The following is a 22,564-nucleotide window of genomic DNA, read 5'->3' on the forward strand; positions in this document are numbered from 1 at the left end:
AGGACACATACCATTTTGTAAATGCTAATTCCAGGCTTCAAATACATCTCTAATTAGTGCTAGTTTATCATTACCTCTGGTTCTTCTTGCATTTGCCAAAATACAATAAAGAGTCTAGATTTCAAATATATCTCAAATAAATTCTAGCTAGTGGGAAATGTAGTTAATGATACACAATAATTCGAAACTGTTTCCAGAATACTATCTCCTATCCTTCCAGACTGGCTACAACAATAAAATGTTTTCAAAATATCCTGGAAATCAACATGGTATGTAAACTTTTAGTGACTCCAAAGATGAAAATCTATATTACCATCCGATAAAATCTCATCTATTCATCCACCCACCAAACATGTATCAAGTACCAACTATCGATGGGACCTTGGACTTCATTATATAGAAATAAACAGGCGTAAGACACTGTCCCTGTACTTGAAAATTCCATAGTTGAGGGCTGAAGAAAGACATTACAAAAATCATAAAGCAGTATGAGAAATGCTAGAATAGAGTTGCTAATGGATACCAGGAGAGCCAATTTCAAGCCCAGACTTTGCCATTTACTAAATTTTACGAACACCCACAGCACATTTCACAGAGGATTCAGTGGAGTTACAATGAAAGAGAAAGAGCTTTAGAAACAAAATTATTAAGTGATGTAGAAAAATGAGAGGTATTATTATCAACCATAATAACTTGTTCCTGATACACAGAGTAATTATTTCATTTGATAAAATACTCATGAGCAATGGGAGGTTTTGTGGATTATAAGCTAAGTATTTAAGTTAAAAGAAGGCAAGATCAACCTAATAATATCACTCAAGCCAAAATCTCAGTCCTCCATTCCTTTTTTCCTACAGTCAACCCAGGAAACCTGTCTAGTGGCAGGCTCTGGCCACCTGTAGCCCAAGGGGTACAAAGCAACACTTAGGATATGCACACAGGATTAACACGGTGCATCCTTTCACAGCATCTGGAATTTTTGTATTACCAGCTGACTCACGCTTTTCTCTGGGATGGGGAAGTTATGAAAGCCCTAAGAGTAGAAATGCTTCTACTCAAAAAAATAAAAAACAAAACTGGAACTGTTGGCTGTTATTAGCATAACATAACTTTTATGTTATTAGGGCATTATTCTTATTGTCAAGTCTAAATACACTTAATAAAAGTTAATGCTTTTTAGCTAATGCTCTGAGAAAAAGACAGGCTAGTAACATTGACCAACACAACTTCTGCAATCTTCATTTCACCCAGAAGGGAGAAACATCCAACATGAAGATTTAGAAGGAAAAAATAACTTTCACCCTAGGAACAAATGTTTGGTTTGTTTGCTTATTTACTTGATATGCAAAAAATAAAAGGCCACAACCCCCCACATATCAGTTAAATTTCCTGCTGTAGTTGTATTTGATCACATTTGTAAGCACTACATTTAGTTCTGTTTCCTCTGACATTATGAGTCTCCATAACATAAAAATACCTGATGTCGTGTTCTTTCCATGTGAAATTTTACAGCCTTTATTTGTTATGATTTTAAAACTGTTTTCAAATGGGAGCATGCATCATTGGTTTAAAAGAAAAGGGTTGAATAATCAAGCTTAAAGTACATTGGAAAGTACAAATGATTTTAAAAAAAAAGAAATTCACATGAGGTATACCTGGTTTCCTAAAAGTGATTAGGATGCTGTTTTTCCTCCACCACAACTAATGAATCAGTAACAATTAGCAGTCATCATCCAAAAAGCATATCATGTACTAAAATAATAATTTTTTTAATGGGTTAACTGTTGTGAACTAGCAAATGAACCTAAGCCTTTATATATATATTTTTTTTTTTTTTTTGCGATATGTGGGCCTCTCACTGTTGTGGCCTCTCCCGTTGCGGAGCACAGGCTCCAGACGCGCAGGCTCAATGGCCATGGCTCACGGGCCTAGCCACTCCGCGGCATGTGGGATCTTCCCGGACCGGGGCACGAACCCGTGTCCCCTGCATCGGCAGGCGGATCTCAACCACTGCGCCACCAGGGAAGCCCCTATATTTTTTATATAAGAAATACCTGTAATGAAATTATCACTCTTCCAGTGATTTGTAATCATGTAAAATCTGAAGGAAAAGCCCCAAATACATTTTGCAACTAAAAAGAAGACACATCCTAGGTGGGAACAGTAAAGTAAGCAGCTCGACTTCAAACTAATTTGCAAATTGAAAAAAAGCTTAAAACTTCCATACAGGTTGGTTTGAGAATCACCTCGGAATGTGAAATTTGGCCGAATTTTGCACCTTGGATATAGGCTAATCCACATCCGGCAAGAGGAGAGACCCGATTGGAGAAAGGTGCCATCATCAAATGATATCTCTTAATGTGTTCTAAGATCTATTTAAGCAACTGACTGACGAAGCTAATCTGGCTCTTTAACTTCAAGTTGGATAAGAATTCTAATAATTTGGTCTTTGTTCATATATTTATAATAATAACATCTATGTAGACATGTCATTTTGCAAAGTGATGATAAAGCAAGAGTTCTGAGATAAACTAAAAAATTCCACAGGTGGGGCTTCCCTGGTGGCACAGTGGTTGAGAGTCCGCCTGCTGATGCAGGGGAAACGGGTTCGTGCCCCGGTCTGGGAAGATCCCACATGCCACAGAGCGGCTGGGCCCGTGAGCCATGGCCGCTAAGCCTGCACGTCCGGAGCCTGTGCTCTGCAACGGGAGAGGCCGCAACAGTGAGAGGCCTGCGTACTGCAAAAAAAAAAAAAAAAATTCCCACAGGCATATATCCAAGAGACTGGGCTAAAAAGAAGACAGGTAAAATTATGTGAAGGTTCTCAGCATCAGGGCTATAAAGCACTGCAGAAGCTACTGTATCATTCACAGGACCATTATCTTTGGTCACTGAAAACGTCCCTTTAACAAATATTTTCATATGACAAAGCAATTTAACTTCTCAATAAGGTCACACCTACTGAAACTCCCACTAAGTGAAGTACAAAAACATTGCCCAGGCTATTCAGCATCCTTTCTATGACGGCCTGAACATATCTCCCAAAGTAATAAAAAAAAAAATTCTTCCCATTTGTGTTAACGAATTTATGAGTCCGAACACTCCTAAATTCGACGCAGTTTTCCAAAAGTGACATCTCAGTTCATCAGCACTCTGTCCATTAACTAAGGAAAGCAGTAATAAATAATTTTTTCTCAGTTCAAAGAAATGTCACGCTTATGGTTATATCAGTTTATGACCCTCAAATCTCCCCCAGCAATCCCTAACCCCACCTATTTATTCTCCTCTGCCTTTGGCAGCAAGTGTGAAAAACAAATGTGAGGTTGTGTTACTGTAGGTCCCTTTTTCTGCTGGCAACAGCACATACCTTCACCTGCCATTGACATCTTTCAGCAACTTAAAATAGATAGTGGGCTTCCCTGGTGGTGCAGTGGTTGGGAATCTCCCTGCCAATGCAGGGGACACGCGTTCGAGCCCTGGTCTGGGAGGATCCCACATGCCGCGGAGCAACTGGGCCCGTGAGCCACAACTACTGAGCCTGCGCGTCTGGAGCCTGTGCTCCGCAACAAGAGAGGCCGCGACAGTGAGAGGCCCGCGCACCGCGATGAAGAGTGGCCCACGCTCGCCGCAACTGGAGAAAGCCCTCGTACAGAAACGAAGACCCAACACAGTCAAAAATAAATAAATAAATTTAAAATAGATAGTTATATACCAGGAAATACCATGTTCATTTTTTAAATTTATAATTTAAAATGTATTTTAAAAATACAATGTTTCCCCACGTACACAATTCCCTCCCCTTCTATGAGATTCAGAAGCATTTTACCAGGTTGAATTGGACTCTACTAAAGACTCTAGTATGAAAACGCATTTCATCCTCACCACCAAAAAGAAAAAATGCTGTTAAAAAAAAAAAAAAACAGGCAAAATTAAATCTATAGTGTTAGACATTGGAATAGTAATAAACTTTGGGGAGGCTGGAGGGGATAGCGATTAGGAAGGGTTCCAAAGGGGACTATCTAGGATGCTGGCAATGTTGTATTTCTTGACCTGAGTAGTCGTTACACAGGTATGTTCACTTTGTAATAATTCATCAAGCTTATGACATCTATATTTTACTATTTTTATTTATTGATATTTGTGCATTTTACTTAAATATGCTTAGGTATTGTACATTTTTCTGTATGTATAGGACACTTTAAAATGAAAAATAAAATAATCCTTAGGGAATAAATAAATATGGCTCCTTACAGTTCCACTGTTATTAGGATAACGTCAGTAGTTCTACTCATCAAGTACAACTTGATCAGAGGGTGCAATAATTATCTCAAATAGTGTTTGTCATGGGCCAAAAAATCTCAGGGCCAAAAATCTCAAATTTAACAGGCCACTGTTAGAGATTAGAAGAAGAAATGAGTAAAATGTATCTAAGTCTAAATCAAGCTTTAGAACTCATGTGTTCTAGAAACAAAAAAAAAGTCAATCAGTCAACCAACTGAAAAGACAAATCCTTTCCTTGACAATTATATCCATGTCTACATTTTCTAAAGATGTGATGGGAAAGACCCACAAAGAACACATTTCAGTCTGAGCTATTTCATTTTCACTTGGTCTCAAATGTGGACTGTGAATTTAAAGACATAAAGAAAGGAATTTTATTGCTTGATTTTTTTTTCAGAACTTTTTTAGAATTCTAGGAAAAAACGTGGAAACAGGCACACTTGAAAGCACAATCTACATTTTATCAATGGAAAAACAATCTAAGCACTTTAAAAATGAAATCTTAAGATCTCAGCATTCAAAGATGCCAATGGATGAATCAGCCCTGTGTGCTATGTGTACATCCCCTACATCTGTTCCCATGTTACATTTCTCTGACCAACGTTTCTCAGGAAGCCCCTTAGCTCAGAAACTAATTTAGCTTAGATTCAATGTTTACGTAAATTCAATGAAAACTACTGAATTTTAAAGAGAGTGTGTTATATAAGCCTTTTTAAAGGAGATCCTGTGCAAAACAGTATGATGTAAATGATGGCAACCTGAAACCGAACACTGAAGCCTTGATATAGGAAAGGGAAAGCTGACAAAGGAATGGTCTCAATGTGCAGCCTACCCACGGAACACATTCATTATGCAAGCTTAGCAGCCAGCACTTATGATAATTGTTTTTGAAAAGAAACCCTTAGTGATTCTTTCTCCATATATACAAGATTCTTTTTCCACAAACCTTCATAAGAATGGTGAAAAATGACTACTTTCCCAATCATCTAAAATATTTGATTGTAAGCTTTAATTTAGATTTTCCAAGTTTGACCTCGTTTTCAACAGAAAATTCCTTTTACTGTTCTTATTTCATGACAGGCCTTTGATCCTACTGACGACTCTTCTGATTCTATTGACTACTTTTATGATGAGGCTAAAAAAATCAGACGTATGGAATGCTACAGACCTAAACCTAATTTGCTCTAAATTTTACTGGATATACTTTCTTGTCTTAAGTTTTTTATGAATATAGCTCTTTTCTTTGAAATTATGCACAGGATTTCACAAAACAATAAACAAATATAAAACTTCCCTTACCAACCCCAACATAATTTTAATATGATTCCCTTCCCTAACAATGTTAATGTAAACAGTAAACATGTAAAACAGTATTAATTAAATGCTAAAGGCACAAGAGTAAAAATGAAGCCTAATGTAATCCATATTATGACTGGGTGGATTCCTGTTACCCTTCATTACTGTTCCACTTATTAAATCTCATTCATAATTAGAAATTCTAAACTATATTCCAACTACACCTTCCTGTTTATTTTAGAACAATTACTACTGGCCAGGTCATTGTATAAACATCAATCGCTTAAGATGTCTAGACTAGATGTCTCACAAATCACATATTAAAGAATCACATATTCTTTAAAAAGAGGTGTGAATAAAAATAGAGGCGAATGGAGGCAGCCCTTGTATTATACAGATCCCAGTGTGTTTTCAAAATAAGCTTAAACTTTAGCAAAGACTCTTAGTTCCGATATTAGAAATGAGCACTTTTCAAAACGTTAAATTGAAGCTCATCAATTTTAAGGAGTCAAGCTTTCTGGAAATCTAAGCTTTAGCATTTAAAATACATTAATATTTAGATATTCTTTCTTAAATTTTTGCCAAATTTCCTTAAGATAAGGAAAAACCAAGGAAACAGGTTGACAAGCGCCATCTTGTGGACTCCCTAGAAAATGTTTTCACTCTATTCATCAGTACAGTTCCAGAAGCAAATCATTCTAATATTCAATACAATGTTCTCAATATACAAAATGTTACTTTAATTTAAATCAAAGTATTCAGTTTTCCAGGGCCCAAATACCAATAACTGTAATGAAGTACATTTGTGAATTTATGATCCTTCTTCTAAAGCACTTGCAATATTTATAGCCAAACCATCACATTTGATCTTAAGAGCATCCTCAGGAGTTAGGCTGGAAAGATATATTATGCAATTGTGAAGCCTGAGAATCTTATATACCAAAGGAATTTTATGAGCATTTAGTCAGTGGAGAAGTTAGAATAATTCTCCTAATTTTGTAATGTAGCAAACAGTCTTAGGATAGTACCTTGCAAAATAGAGGCCTTTTGTTGTTTATAAAAACTAAATCGCAAAAGTTAACAAGAATTCTAAAGTTTAGTGGAACTAATAAATAGATACATCCATAGATCCGCTGTGTGTGTGTCTTATAAGCAAAAGTTTACAAGTTGAGTTAGGAGTTAAGGTACATAGTATGTGAAGATGCCCCAGAGTCATGCTCATATGATCCTCTTTAGACTTTAGAAACAGCATCGTTTTATTTTTTCATATAATATTAAAGATGAAATATTAATATTCTAAATTTACATAGTGGCCTGGAGTTGCTTCACCACCAACCCCAAAATATGTTTTCTTTGGCCCACCACGATGACTTTTTTCTTATTAGAGTTTTATAAATGACTATTTACAACATAACTACCATAATATTTTAGTTGCCTTGTGACAATATGATAGACAACATTATTTCTACAGCAGCTTTCTCAGGAGCTATGAATCTTTTTATAATAAGGCACTGGAAAATAAAACGTGAAGACTATTAAATTTCATCTTTGGTTTGCTTTCTTTAGAAAAGAGTATGTAAAATGATAATACAGTGTTAAATATACCAGTTCATTCAAGTTTTCAGCATTAACAGTGTATTTTTATAATTAGGAAAAAGTTTCAGATGGATATAACTTAAGGAAATAGATCGGAAATATAGAACATGAGAGTTTAAAGTGGTAGACTTCACTCATTTCAGTTTATATTACCATTTCTAAGTCTGCCTTAAAATCGTAAGTTTGAAAAAGTGCTGATTGAGAGAATTTATTATTAAAAGTGGCTGCATTTTGTCAATAAAAAAATTTAGATATTATAAATTCTTGATCTCTCAATCTAGGGATTACTAATTAAATGGAGCTTAATTATATTTCCATAAGCCTTCTGTTTAAATTTTAAAATAAATAAAAATTGTACCTTGCCATCTAATTATGGCGGCTGAAAATACATAGTAAGCAACATATTAAAAGTGCCCATTTTGCGCATAGTTCCCTGTGCTATACAGTAGGTCCTTGCGGTTACCTATTTTAAATATAGCAGTGTGTACATGTCAATCCCAAACTCCCAATCTATCCCTCTGCTCAGTATTCTGTAATAACCTAAATGGGAAAAGAATTTGAAAAAGAATAGATACATGTATATGTATAAGTGAATCACTCTGCTGTACACCTGGAACTAACACAACATTGTTAATCAACTAACTATACTTCAATATAAAATAAAATTTTTAAAAATTTATTTCATCAAAGAGTTGTAGTTTACATTGTAAGATCTCTCTCATTCCCTGGTTAAAAAAAAAAAAGTGCCCATTTATTTTAAATGTAAGCTTACTAATGAAAAAGACTACTTGGGACAGATCTTTTGCAAATTATCTAACATTAATAAACGTAGCATACGTTAATGCTCCTTCTTCTCCTGGTAACGGAAAATGGCTTACTACAGGACCTGAAACGTTGGATATTTTCTGTAGAGACTTTTATTAACTTTTGATTAAGTGAAAATTACTTCAAAATATCATTTTTAAGTTTCCAAATGCCTCTGTTTTCCCTAAGGTCAATTATGATAACTGAAAAACAAGATGAAATGAGAAAAGTTTTGATTAGAGGAGTGAAGTCAAAAGGCACCTGGAGCTGAATGAGGTCTCACCCCAGAGAAACAAGGAATCTGCATGTGCAATCACTGCTCCTTCCCTCCCATCCTTCCCCAGGTTGTGTGAAAGACTGAGAAAAAAGAGAGAGCAAGAGCTCCTCTGTCTGGAGAAACGCAGAACAGCAGGTGGGGCAGGGGCGGCCCAAGAAAGAGGCTCTTGTCTCTCCAGAGAACTGCAGAGCCATCTGTCTGGAAAATTCAGGATGACAGGCCTCGACGTATTCTGCAAGTCTCCCTACTGTAGAGCAACGTCTGTTTCCTCCTTTCTTTTTATTACTGTATGATTAATCCATTTTGTTCTTTTTTCTTGTTCTTTAGAAATAATTTATCCTTTTAAGTTCAACTAAAAGAGTGAACTGACAAGTTGAGAATCATTTCTCATTCAAAAAATATAACTTAAAAGTCTCTGGTTCACTTTTCAACGTTATGATGAAGAAAAAGCACACGAACTTTGCTTTTATGGCTCTCATCTTTAACTACATATTTTGCACACATATATAATGAGCATTTTTATAACATCTAAATCTGAGAATATTAACAAATGTCATCCAAAGACTTAAATAGGTAGGCTCACCAAAAGCGACTTATAGGAGTGGCAAAATCATTTTCATAAAAAAATTTTTCACAATTAAATGAAGTATTACTGTCAATACATGAAATGTCCTATAAACCACAGACTTCATCTTTCTTTTTGGGTTTCAGCACATTCTGAAAAACAAACACTAGCATTAGCTTTTTGGTCCACTGCTTAGTGACTTCTATTCAGCAACTTTAGAAACACTTAATAAGCCAGTTTCCAAATAGCGGACTAATATACAAATGTCCTGTGAACTTGGCTAACCCACCAAGTCCTGAAAGGGAGCTTGAACAAGGTAGGGCTCTTCACCATCTCCTTGCTAATGGCCTGAGAAAGTCTAAAAGAGCAGAGAACATATATGAAATCAGGAGAACCCATCATTTCTCTTACTTTTAGCACGGTCTCTCCACAAGGAGGGAGAGTATTCTGTTTTCAGGTGAATATTGGACACAATGCAACATTAAAGGAACCAGCAAAACAACCTAAATTAACAAGCCCTGTGTGTGTAGTATCTACTGTTTAGTGTCCCTTCTCCAGGATTAAGAGGATTTTTACAGAATAAAAAGCAGTATAAATTCAACCAGAATTTCACCAGAAACTTTTGGAACAAGTCAAGCTAACAAAAGCAACCAATCACAAAGTAAATGACATATCTGCCCTTGACATGTATCAATACTGCAGGAATATATGCATTTCTTCCTTTAAAGACTGAAAATAAGATCATCAGACAACAAAAACAATATATGAGATTCTGAGATATGCTTACTATTGTTAACTTGTTTAAAGTATTATAAAGTTATAGAAAAAATTAGAGAATGCTTTATATTTCTACCCTGGAAACTGTTCAACTATGGAAGTACTGTGGTTTAATAACTCTTATTCACTTAAATATTTTTTGAGCACCTGCTATATGTGAAGCACTGTGCCAAGCATGGTAAGGAGTACAGAAATGAGAATGACTCTTCCCTTAAAGGAACCATCAGCCTAGAAAACATATGATAAAGATACATTACTACTGTGAAAGGAACACATTGACAAATGTCACAGGAGATTCATGGATAAAATGATAAAGAATTCAGAAGATGAAGAGATTCCTTCTGAATGGGTGGCAGGAGGCGGAGGGTATGGATTGCGGTACTGAAACGAAAGGCAGAGCAAGAGCTGGAAATAGAGAAAGGAACAGAACGGAAGCTATTGCAGAGATCAAGCTGCAAGAGTTAGCAGCTGATTGGGTACTAGAGGCAAGGGGAGGGAGGACAGAAGGACAAAAGCTAAGGATTTGGGGCTGGGAACGTGTGGAGTCAGAAATGTCCGCAGGAAATCCTGATAACGATTTGGAGGGTATGGAAGGGCAGAGCTGGAGATGGAGACTTGGGAATCACCCACACAATACTCACTGCTGAAGTCTATATATTCCCAAGTGAGAAAGGAAGGTCCATTCCTGAAAAGCAGTAACAGGGGAGCAAACAAGAGAGAACTGAGGAACAGTGAAAGGGAAGAAAAGAATAGCTAGAGAATACAATGTCTGAAAGACAAGAAAAAAGTTTCAAGAAGAAAGAGGCAATCAAAAATAGCAAATAGTGGGGGCTTCCCTGGTGGCGCAGTGGTTGAGAGTCCGCCTGCCGAACAAAAAGATCAAACATGACAACATGGAGAAGCCACAGTTTACTGGCTATGAATTGATAAAGCACTTCCAAACAGCAGCAGAATGGAGGCTCTTCTTGACCAAACTTTAGTTAGGCTCCTCTAATTCCATTTCTAAAGGGCTCAACCTTGACCCCTGGCCTTGCCAGGCCTGCACTGCCCAGTTTTAGCAATTCTAAGTCACTTTAGAAAGAATCCCACACCCTTGATACCTGATCCCTCCTGAGTCCTAATCATAAGCCCATGCACCACAACTACTGAGCCTGCACTCTAGAGCCCATGTTCCACAACTACAGAAGCCACCATAATGAGAGTACCTCGCACCGCAACGCAAAGTAGCCTCCACTCAACACAAAGAGAGGGCTAGACTACAGAAAGCCCATGCGCAGTAACGAAGCCCCAACACAGCCATAAATAAATTAATTAATTAATTTAAAAAAAATTCCTCACCCCCAGCCCTTGATATTTGACCACCTGGCCTGCCCTCAGCAAGAATCCTGTTAGGTCAGTTTAACAAGAACTCCCCCTATCCTCATCTCCTCTTAGTAATTTTCCATCCACTGATCACCCCCCCACCAATCTGCTCCTTGACTATAAATCCCCACTTGTTCTTATATTTGGAGTTAAGCCTGATCTCTCTCTCCTATTGTGATAGTCTTGACACATATTGCAATAGTCTTGAAGAAAGTCTTCCTTGTTTCAACAAACATCAGAAAAGTTTCTCCTTTCACAGTTGTCAATCTTTTTTTCACTAGGGATTAATGACATTCACAAATGTCTCATAACCAATAATGATAAAATATGGTGGCTGAGAAGATAGAGCGTAGAGGGGGGAGGTGTATACAGAATGTCATTTCAACAGACCTCTGGTAAGAAGCGGGCCACTAATAACTCAGGATGGCATGAGAGGGTTCTAACGCCCTCATACCAAATAGGAAAGCATGGCTGTAATCAGAGGGAAATGATCCAGGATTCAGGGGAGAGGAAGGAACTAATGATACAAGACAGAGAAAAACGAATTCCCACACTTACTGTTTTTAATCCTCTTGCATTGTATCTTTTTGGAAACCACCTCAAATTCTTTCTGGGACAATGAGAGGTGTTAATAAGTAAAATTTTCCTTTTCTTTCCACTTAAAAATATGAATGCTGAAACAGTTGCTTTTATCTGCTCTTCTAATGAATATACGAAAACTAATAGGAATGCTCATGTAGCACACAAATTTATTATAATGAGAGAAGGATTATATTGTTTTTATTTTCTGACCTCTAAAAGGTTAAGTTAGCCATTTTCATACTGAATTCCTATTCAATTTGATTACATTCGCTACTGTGAGGGTAAAGCACAAACAAACCAAGCTAATTTATGTGCAATTCCTTTGTACTATTGAAATGAAAAGGAACAATAGTTTAATGAAGCGGAATTTGTTATCTAATTACACCAAATAATTTAGAAACATCTGCGGATGCTTAGTAATACTATATTTAAACCTCAAAGAATCTGCTCCCAGAGAGATTTCCATTTTATTCAAGCCTTTGCGAGCTTCCAGTTGGGGGTTCCATATTAGAGTATGGAACCAAGGGATGGTATGATGGCACATTTACCAAATTTTTTTAAAAATGAAGAAATGAACAAAAGAATTATGATAAATAGAGAGTGTGTATCATATGGATTTGGGCCTTAAAATTAACTTCCAAATTTAAGGAATACAGTAGACTACTGTAACATCATACATTCATTGAAACCTTTATTGTTTAGCTATTGAGTGGCTGCATCACAGTGGCAGTTGTTAAAAGGACAGAAAGAAATCCATAGCTTTCCCATTAAAGAACTTCACCTAATGGGGAAGATAGGACAATATAAACTAACCATTATATCACCACATGGAAAGTGGCAGGGCAGAGACATATATACAGCACTATGGATGCAGAAAAGGTGTAACTAACCCACAAAGACCACACAGAAGAGATGACTATTCAAGCTGAGTTTTGTGAGATGCGTAGAGGGGAGTGGGGCAAAGAAGGGCTTGAGCAATGATGCCAAAGCCATGTTGGGTACAGTCCCTTCTGGAAACTTCAAGTCCTTCAGCATGCCTGAAGCACAGCCTCTGAGGAGGGGATAAGATATGAGGCCAAATAAGTAGGTAAGCAGCAGTCCTACCCTTTTTTGTGGCCTCACTGAGTGGCTTGTGGTTGGGATTGAACGCAGGCCACCGCAGTGAAAGCCCGGAATCCTAACCACTAGGCCACCAGGGAACTCCCAGCAGCAGTCCTATCTTGACAGCCTTATATGCAAACTAGGGAATTTGGACTTAATCTTAATGGTGATGGGGACTCGCTGGAGGATTTCAGGTAGGGAAGTGAATTGTTAGACTAATAAATTTCTAAGAGGCAGGTGTGAATTTCCAATTATGGACGCTAATACAATAAGCAAGAACAACCCAAAATAATAAAGGAAGAAAAAAGATAAGTGTTTAAACTGATTCAAGGTTGTTCACAGGATAGGTGTATAGAGTGACAGTCCACTGTCACGTTTATTCTTCGCTCATTCACTTATTCACTCAATAAACTTGGACTGAGCACCTACTACGTGCCAGCCATTGAGCTCACAGTCCTTGATATACTTTAAGTGTCATGGGGGCTGGGGCTAGATCTGACTATATTCTGGATTACCTCCCAAGAGAGAAGTAAGCCTTGGCCAGTGTATTTTTTACATTTTCAGAGTGCACTAGAAAGTACCAAGTGCCCAGCACTATCAGAAATCTCTCTGCTCTTCCCTGTACCTCCCTGAACCAGATCTCTACCAGAGCATTCTCAGACAAAGTCTACAGTGGAATGTGACATATATTTAGCCACACATACAAACAGAAATATTGCAGAACCACTTTTTCAAGTGGGTCAACAGACTTGTGAAAAAAACAGAGAAACTCTGTTGGTATCTTGGATCTTTGCTAATAGTTATCATAATAATATTAGTAACAATATTAGCTACTATGTATCTTCAACCACCATGTTAAGGGAATTAATAGCCCCTGTTTACATATAAGGAAAATGAGACTAGGATTTAGAGCTGACACTTGGCAGAGAAAGGACTAAACGTAGCTCTCTTACTCCAAAATCTAAGCCCTTTCCTCTGCACTTCATGCTATGGAAGTATCCTCCACGAGCTTCCCATCTCACTCAGAGTAAAATCTGAAGTCCTTACCATGCTTTACGGTCAGGGCCCTACAGAATCTGTGACCCCAACACTCCTCCTCCCCCAGGTGTCTCTTTGCCTTCACCTCCTAGCACTTCCCCAGCTCACTCTGCTCCAGCCATGTTGCCCTTCTTCCTGTTTCTCAAAACTGTTGAGCACATCCCTGCCTTAAAGCCTGTTCCACGAGGTGATCCCCCATTTTCACAGGACTCTTTCTCTTACTTCCTTCTAGTCTCTGCTCAAAATCCACCTTTGCTGTGAGGCCTTCCCTGACCACTCTGCGGCATAGCTAGCCCCATCCTCTTCACCCTGCTTCATTTTTGTTCACAGCATTAGCCCCCTGGCACATTATACATTTTTCTCTGTCACCATCCACTGCATATATAAGTTCCTGAGGACAGGAATTAATATATACCTCGCACATATTAGGCCCTCGATTCATCAAACAGATGAGTAAACGAATCACTAAATAGGAAAACACACCCCAGGCTACACAGCTACTCCTTAGGAAAATTATGAAAGAGTAGGTTTCTTGTTTCTGCTTCCTTCTCCCACTGTATCATCCACTCCTTCACCCTCACCCCAGATGTCCTGAGCTTTTATACTGCTTTGCTTATTACACCACCACCTACAACACACGTCCCTCTTAGTAGTGCCCCACCCTCCAAACAAACACTTCCACCACTTTCTTTTCTCTTACAGTGTAGCTCCCTCGGTCAAATCACTTGTTTGTCTTACTACTTTAAGGTCTTCAGTCCATAAATTAAAATCATTCTTCCATGCTATATGAAGATAAGTATCTATATTTAGCATGTTATTCTTTACAGGTAATACGCTAAAAAAATCATGCTTTAATTTTAATATAATGGTGTAAAATTCATTCGCCATAAAAGGCCTGCAGGGGAAATATTTCAGTCAGGCAGACGTTTACATAACCCTCAAATGCACATCTACCCACATACCTGTTGTCTGTCCCACCTATTACAAGCTACTTCAAATCCTAAAATCATCTCTGACAAAGTAATCTCACAGCCATTAAGGAGCTGAAAAACAACATTCTGTATAAAAAGTATATGACAGAAAGAATAAAGGCTGAAGCTATGTGTTAATCGCAGAAATGGGAAAATCAAGAAAGATTAGCAGTTTAAAGAGGACACGTTCGGTTTCTGAAATGTCAAGTTTGTGGTCATAAAAATCTATTCCAGTGGAGATCATGTTTCTTGGACAACATCCTTTTTCTTCTTGCTTTACACCGTGAAATATACAAGGTCCAATGAAATCCAAAGGTAAAAAGTCTGAGTGGAAAGGGAAAGGAACCACTTTCAGCACAGATGGATGAAACACAATGAGGTGGTCCCACGCCACCAAGCTGCTGGCGGCAGGCCTGGCCTGACTCATCTTCCCTTCTTCCCCAAACTACTCCATTGTCTGGCAATAAGTCTTTCCAAGAAGTGCCTGCTTTTCTAAATTTAAAACAACCGTTCAAAACAGGTAGGGGTATCTTAACGTATCAATTTTTAAGTTTATTTGTTCCTTGGGGAACAAAAAAAAAAAAAAAACTTTCTAAAAACATGGAGAGGTCTAAAGCTTCCGGTATGTAAAACCACTCTTTTGAAAATAGTATTTTCTGAATGAAGTTTTTTCTATTTGCAATCCATGGTGTCTGGCTCTTTTAATCTAACAGTTTGGCATCAGACATTATTTTATGGTTTTGAATATAATATAGAAAGTTACAAGAGAAACATTAATTCAATTTGGCAAGTATCTTTTGACTGCCTAATGTGTGCAAGATTCTGTGCAAAAGAAGATGCTGGAACAAAAGTGATCAGCTTATATCCTGAACAAATTAGCTGTTACTCAACAACAATAGCAACAAATTAAAAATAAATAAAAATAGTATTTTCTGTTTTTACAGTTTAAGTGAAGTAAATTTTCCTTCTATTCAACCTGATTTCCTACCCTCCCCCATCATTCTATTAATACAATCTTATATTGAGATGAAATCACATACCATAAAATTCACCCTTTTAGAGTACGCAAAGCAGTGGTTTTAGTATGTTCACAAAGTACTCATCCTGCTTTTTAAATATAAGGAGCTAAATTAGGAATGTATATTTGTAACTTTATTTTGACAGACATGATTTTTTTAATATCAGTTTTCAGTATGAAATATGGTTACATCATTCTGCTTTCTTAGTTTCTCCTACTCTGTTTTTTAAGTACAGTAGGATATTAATAAATAAAAAAATCAAAGTTTATGGGAATCATTTTCTATGTAAGAATGACTTATGACCGGTAATTGGTTGTTAAGGCCAGACTCGAGAATTTGTCTTTCATCGGGTTTGCAAAGCAAGTTCACTGACTTCTTTTAGATTATATATTGCAGACAAAACGTTCTTTAAAGGTGCTGTTACTGATACTTTATAAGAGTGAGAAAACATCAATTACCCATATCAAAGGATATTATCATTACTAGAGGGACTTTTGAGAAAAGCTGCACACAAACCCCAGCCCCAGCAAGGAACTCTGTGTCACGGCTGCTCTCAAGATGAACCAAACTGGGCTTCCATGGTGGCGCAGTGGTTGAGAGTCCGCCTGCCGATGCAGGGGACATGGGTTCGTGCCTGGGTCCGGGAAGATCCCACATGCCATGGAGCGGCTGGGCCCGTGGGCCATGGCCACTGAGCCTGTGCGTCAGGAGCCTGTGCTCGGCAACGGGAGAGGCCACAACAGTGAGAGGTCCGCGTACCACAAAAAAAAAAAAAAAAAAAAGATGGACCAAACTGTTAATAAGTTAAATCAATCTGGTGAAAAACATATAGCTTACTGTCCTTAAGTCATTCCTTCAGAACTATTATTATATGACATATAAAGCACAACCAAACAGTATTTTTCTGCCTAACTAATTATCTTATGATTGCTTTAGATTAGTCTAAAACATGTATTCTCAATGGGGGTAAGATTGCCCTCAAGGGAGCAAAACTTAGCTTCTGGGAGTCAAAAAACTTTACTCTTTTTATGCATAAAGCAGACAAACATACAGTCCATAAACAGAGTCTCATGGAGAGAACAATTAAGAAAAAATTCTAAAAGGCTTCTTACAGAGGGTGATTTTAAAGAAAGGTTGAAAAATACTGATCTAAAAGAAACTGAAACTCTTCTTGACAACTGTGTCAGATGTTTGTAATTACACATATCACTATCTTCTATCTTCAAAGATTAGAATGCTTGTAGGATGGTTATTTGCAGGGGCAGATGTGCCTCAAAAGACTGCATAACCAACATTCCTCTTACACTGTACACAGATGGTGACTATCAGAGATATAACAACTATAATTCTTTTATCTCTCTTACATAGTACCAAGTCTGCAAACTTTAAAAGAAAAAAAATTTAAGCTGAGATGTTAACTTTTTTACACCAGTTAAAGAAGGAATATGCACAAGTACTTAAATAAGGATGGTGATTTTAATGACAGCTGAAAAGATGAAACATTCTAAAAAAAAGTAGCTGGGCTCTCACCATCGGAGCACCCTGCTGCTTAGGTAACTCCCTCTCACATTCCTTGATGAGCAATGTCTGAAAAATTAAAATTTCAGCAGAGAGTGTATTCAAGTGGGAGTTTCCTATAAAATTAGCTTTTTGTCAAATAAATCATACTGAAAATATACAGCTGTCTTTTTAAAAATACATTTTAATGCCAGGACAGTAATGGAAATCAGAACATTTCCTAACTGTACCACAAAGAATACTCCATTCCCATTTAACTGTTCCAAAGGATCTCTGCCAAGATGCCCATGGCAGGTGTGTCAGGATAGTGAAAGATGCCAAAAAGAGCAGCATAATGAAAGGTTTCCATGGCAGTAGAAAAGTGTGAGGGAAGAATGTAAGAAATTACAGTGTAATCCTAAATATTAGAAGTGATCTATGGCAGTGATGACGGTAAATAAATGGTAAGAAGAAAAAAAGGCAGGGAGCAGGGGCAATGTCAGAGCCAATTCTACCCAGGTGGAGAAGAGAGTTATTCAGGTTTAGCTAGCCTAGCTGAAGTGCACCTGAGTTCCCAATCTCATCAGTTGGCTGGGCTATAAACCAGAGCTCTGTTTAGCTATAAATGACAGAAACTCCTGCCAAGGGATGACCCGACAGGATGCTTTTTCCTCAGCTCTGGCAGTAGTTACTTTGGGGAGGCTTAGGTAGAAACTCTATGGAGCTCTGACCTTGATGGCTGCAAAGTCACACCTGTCTAGTTTCTTGTTCCTACCTTCTCTTCACCAGCTCTTAGAACTTTATTTCATTGTTCCTCGGTTCTAGGTTGGTTATTAAGAAGGGATATGAGGTACTTCTGACCAAGACCAATTAGTTAAATAGCAATATCTAAAATAAAATCTATTTCTTCTAACCCTTGGGGACTGCTCTTAACATATTCAAAAAGCTATTTTGAACTGGGCAAGTTTGAGCAAATCTAGTATTTATCATTAATATAATAGTCCTTAAACTTGAATGGGCCTTAGAATCACAGAGGAGTTCCTTTAAAATCCCCTTCCTCTAAAAATGCAGATTCGTGCTCACTTCAGCACATATACTAAAATTGGAATGACACAGAGATGTTCATTGCTGCTCTATTTACAATAGCCAGGACATGGAAGCAACCTAAGTGTCCATCGACAGATGAATGGATAAAGAAGATGTAGCACATATATACAATGGAATATTACTCAGCCATAAAAAGAAACGAAATTGAATTATTTGTAGGGAGGTGGATGGACCTAGTGTCTGTCATACAGAGCGATGTAAGTCAGAGAAAAACAAATACCGTATGCTAACACATATATATGGAATATAAAAAAAAAAGTTATGAAGAACCTAGGGGCAGGACAGGAATAAAGACGCAGACGTACAGAATGGACTTGAGGACATGGGGAGGGGGAAGGGTAAGCTGGGACGAAGTGAGAGAGTGGCATGGACATATATACATAGCTGCATAGCACAGGGAGATCAGCTCAGTGCCTTGTGACCACCTAGAGGGGTGGGACAGTGAGGGAGGGAGGGAGGGAGACACAAGAGGGAAGAGATATGGGGATATATGTATATGTATAGCTGATTCACTTTGTTATACAGTAGAAACTAATACACCATTGTAAAGCAATTATATTCCAATAAAGATGTTAAAATAAATAAAAAATGAATAAAAATAACAAAACTGCAGATTCCGTGGGTCTCTGGGCAAAGGAATCTACATTTTTAACCGACATCTCAGATGACTGATGAGTGGTGTGCAGCCACACTCTTGAGATCAACTGCTGCTCTAATCATTACTGAGAAAACAGCCTCTGCACACAGATATACTTTGCTTTACAACAGAGGAATGTTCTTAAAAATTGTAACCAAATTGGATTTTGCAAACTAAATTCTATATTCCCGCAAGATGACTTTAAAATTTTAAAGATATTTTATTCATCCTGAGGGGTGGGAGTGGTTTCTTATACCTTCTTCTAGAGGTCAAATTCCATGCTCTTCCATTCCTCACCTCTACCTCAGTAGTTAAAGATTTAATAATTTAGGAATCCATTTAAAAGAGCCTCATCACGTACTCCATGTCTCCCCAATTTATCTGTTTTATTCATCGAGAATGTCAGTCTTTTAAAAGTCGTTGATTCGTAAATCTTATCTTTGAAAACAAACCTTGAAAATGCAGACTCTCTTTAGGAAGGAAAGTCAAAAACAGTTTTAAAGAGAATTTACTGCAGTAGATTTTACTACTATGTATTAGCTACAACAATGTAAGATAAATGCTTCTTCAAAAGAAAATATCAACTACGAGTAAAGCCATCATTTTTAACTTCTATACCAAAAAAGTCCACACTTAAGGAAATGCTTCTACTAAGCAATGCATATTTGATACAAGGTATTGAAAAACAAGAGATTTTTATTATTTCTTTCAGAGAAAGAAGAAACATTTTTAAAACACTCATGGAGAACCACCAAGTAAGAAATGTCATTTCTAGTACTGTGGGTATTTGGGCCAAGTAAGCATAGTCCCAGACTGAAGATTGACAGACTATGTCCTAGGCTCAGTTTTGCCACAAAAGGGCCATGTGACCTTGGGAAATAACCTCTCTGGGTCTAAATTTAATTTGAAAAATAAGATTGTTAACTAAAAGTAATTCTTTAATTTCAGCAGATTAATTCACTCTGAAGTATTTACATCAAAAAGCATTGTGGTATGTGATGCCTGTAAAGTGCTTGATCAAATGACATTATTAAAATGTAACTGGAAACTTGATATTGTAACTCACTAAGACTGTCCTTGTAGCTATCAGGTACATATCATTGGACTTTTCTCCTTTGAAAAACTGAATACTTTGATCATCTAAATTTTCACATACTGAGTTTTCTTAAAGCAAAGTACATAAGTACCACAGTTTGTTTCTGTAAAAGAAAATAAAGTATTTTTTCAGTCCTTCTTTCCAACCCATTGTCATTACAGACTCTGGGGAAAAACAAAACAAAACAAAAAAACCTTTAAGTCTTAACCACTGAAACAATGTTACAGTAATTACACCACAGAAATAACACTTTCGTAAAATACTCAAAGATATTCACCTGAGACTACTTATCTTCAGTACCAACTTTCTTCTGTCTACTCTATTCGTTAGAGCAACATTTTCAATTTTAGCAAATACTAAAATAAATTCACCACTCATTCTTGTTTCCAAAGGAATATACCGAGTCCAAAAAATTCCCCCAAAATCCAACAGGAATCAACACAGGCATTTGACAATTCCAGGGAGGCTGGGATGCACAGACATCTTGTTCAAAATGAATAAACTTTCCAGGACCTTTATTTACAGACTTGAGAAACATAGGTTTGGAAACAACCAGCTAACTTCGCTCCCAAGTTGGCATCTTAGAGAATCCTCCGTTTACAAAACACCCAGGACCTCAGAGCCTCCCTGCCCAGAATTGGCAAGGGGAGCACACGCCCATCGGCCCTGCCTGGAGAGGAAACAATGGGAGAGGCGCGAGGGAGCGAGCCCGGCGCCCCGAGCGGCCCAAGTCAGCGGCCCCGGCCCGCGGCCGACACCGGCTGCGGCGTCCCCTCCCCAGGCGCCCCGGCCCCCGCCCTCGAGCCCCGCGGCGCGGCCCACCTGCGGCGGCGCGGCCAAAGGGCTGCACTTACCAAACAGGGTCAGGGCCATTGTAAAGGCGCTTGGCAACTGCTCGCCGCCGCCCGCCGGTCCACGCGCTCCTCCCAGGCCGGCCGGAGATCACCGCATCGGCCCGATGCGCTCACACCTCGGAGGGAGCGGGTAGTCGGAGGGGCGTGGTGGGGTTGCTGGCGCGCGAGGAGGCTGCAGGCCGGGAGGCAGGGCACCGCTGCAAGAAAAAGTTATTTACGCGTTATTGTCAGGCGCATCCGGACAAGGGGGGACCCGCTAGCCCTCGGCGAGCCGGCACTTGTCGCTGCCATCTGTGCACTACGCGGAGCGCGCGCGGGCGCCGGTACCTGCGAGGCGGGGAAGCTTGGCCGCGGCGCAATGGCAGGAGGAGAGGCGGCGCCGCAGTGGCGGCGGCGGCGGCGGCGGCGGGGAGAGGAGCAGTCTCGCAGAGCCCCCGGCGGGGCGCGCTCACTCTGCATCCCGCGGCCTCGCAGACGCCATCTTGCGATAGCGTCTCCCACAGGATCCGCCGCCGCGCCTCCTCCCGTCTCCCCCTAGGGCGGCGTAGCCCTGTGCGTTCCCATGGCAACGGGCGCGCGCGGGCGCCGGGGACGCGCGCCCCTCCTGCCCTGTGCCGCTGGGAGCCGCCAGGGCCGCCCGGGAGGCGGCCTCTTGTAGCCAGGGAGGGGCGGGGCAGTGTGCGTTTTAGCCGAAATCCCCGGTTTTTTCTTGAATGGGATTTGTGGAGGCGCAGAGAGGAGCTGTTACTCGAAAGAAGAGTCACTGGAGGATGCTCCGTGAACACAAGGACCCAGCCAGGGTCATCTGGGGATCGGGTTCGTTTGAGGATATATCTCTCCCCCGGCGCCTCCGGGGTTAACGGAGAGTCTGGAGCCCTTGACGTGAAGCTATAGGACTCCAGGAAGGGAGCCTAGAGTCGAACAGAAGCACTGAATGTTGCTTTCCTCTCCATTGGGACTTAGGAGTCAGTAAGAATAGTTCTGGTCAGACTGTCGTCGGTTAAAAAGCATCTGAGAATACCTAAAATCATTTGTTTTAAGTGCTTAAACCTAATTTTCTTCTTTACACCTCTTTGATATTGCCTCAGGAAAAAAATCAACATTTCTCGCCGATTGGCACTTCTTTACCACAAAAGATTGTTCCCCTGAGCTTTTTGCATTTATCTGTTAATCACTGGCAGCATCCCTCTTTCTGTGATGTTCTCTGATCGCCTCTGTCCTTGCCTTAATTAAACGAGAAGCCATATAACGCCTTGAGATTATCAGGCAAAAGATGTTACTGAAAAGCTCCGTTATGATGGTTTTTGTCGTTTTCATTGAATGTATTAAAAAATTCAGTATTCCCTAGTTGCTATGATTGTTTCCTGGGGGGTTTGTTTTGCTTTTGTTTTTGTTTTTAACCCTCCTTTTTTCTTGTTTCTCTGCTTAGGGATTTGATACTATTTCAGCATCTAATCATGTAGATTTTCCCTTTGGTTCTCATTTCTTCCTGGCTGCATCTTTCCTCTTTCAGTTCCTCAGGTTCCCTAATGTCATTTTCCTCTTCTCTCTACTTTTCAACCAATTCTTTTAAGAATATTATATCAATATCTTCTATTTAATTTATCTTGAGGATCAAAATCGTTATAAAAATGAAAATTACTACTTCAAATAGAACCACAGTTAATTCATCATCCTTTCACAGCAGACTCAAAGATCAGAAGA

The 22,564-nt window shown here is 38.9% G+C and overlaps 1 protein-coding gene across 2 annotated transcripts in view; it reads right to left on the reverse strand.

Moving 5' to 3' along the window:
* The window catches only part of CHN1 (chimerin 1), a 174,695-nt gene extending 153,328 nt beyond the window's left edge, over positions 1–21,367 (reverse strand). For both annotated transcript variants that reach the window (XM_024732838.1, XM_024732839.1), the window contains exons 1-2: positions 21,188–21,367; positions 20,861–21,057 (exon numbers count right to left, since the gene is read on the reverse strand). In XM_024732838.1, coding sequence (XP_024588606.1) covers positions 20,861–20,879 — 19 coding nt within the window. In that variant the 5' untranslated portion in view covers positions 20,880–21,057; positions 21,188–21,367. The remainder of the gene's footprint in view (positions 1–20,860; positions 21,058–21,187) is intronic.
* Positions 21,368–22,564: the final 1,197 nt, after the last annotated feature.

Source organism: Neophocaena asiaeorientalis, unplaced genomic scaffold (genome assembly GCF_003031525.2).
Source record: "Neophocaena asiaeorientalis asiaeorientalis breed wild unplaced genomic scaffold, Neophocaena_asiaeorientalis_V1.1 scaffold96, whole genome shotgun sequence".
Classification (NCBI taxonomy): Eukaryota; Metazoa; Chordata; class Mammalia; order Artiodactyla; family Phocoenidae; genus Neophocaena; species Neophocaena asiaeorientalis.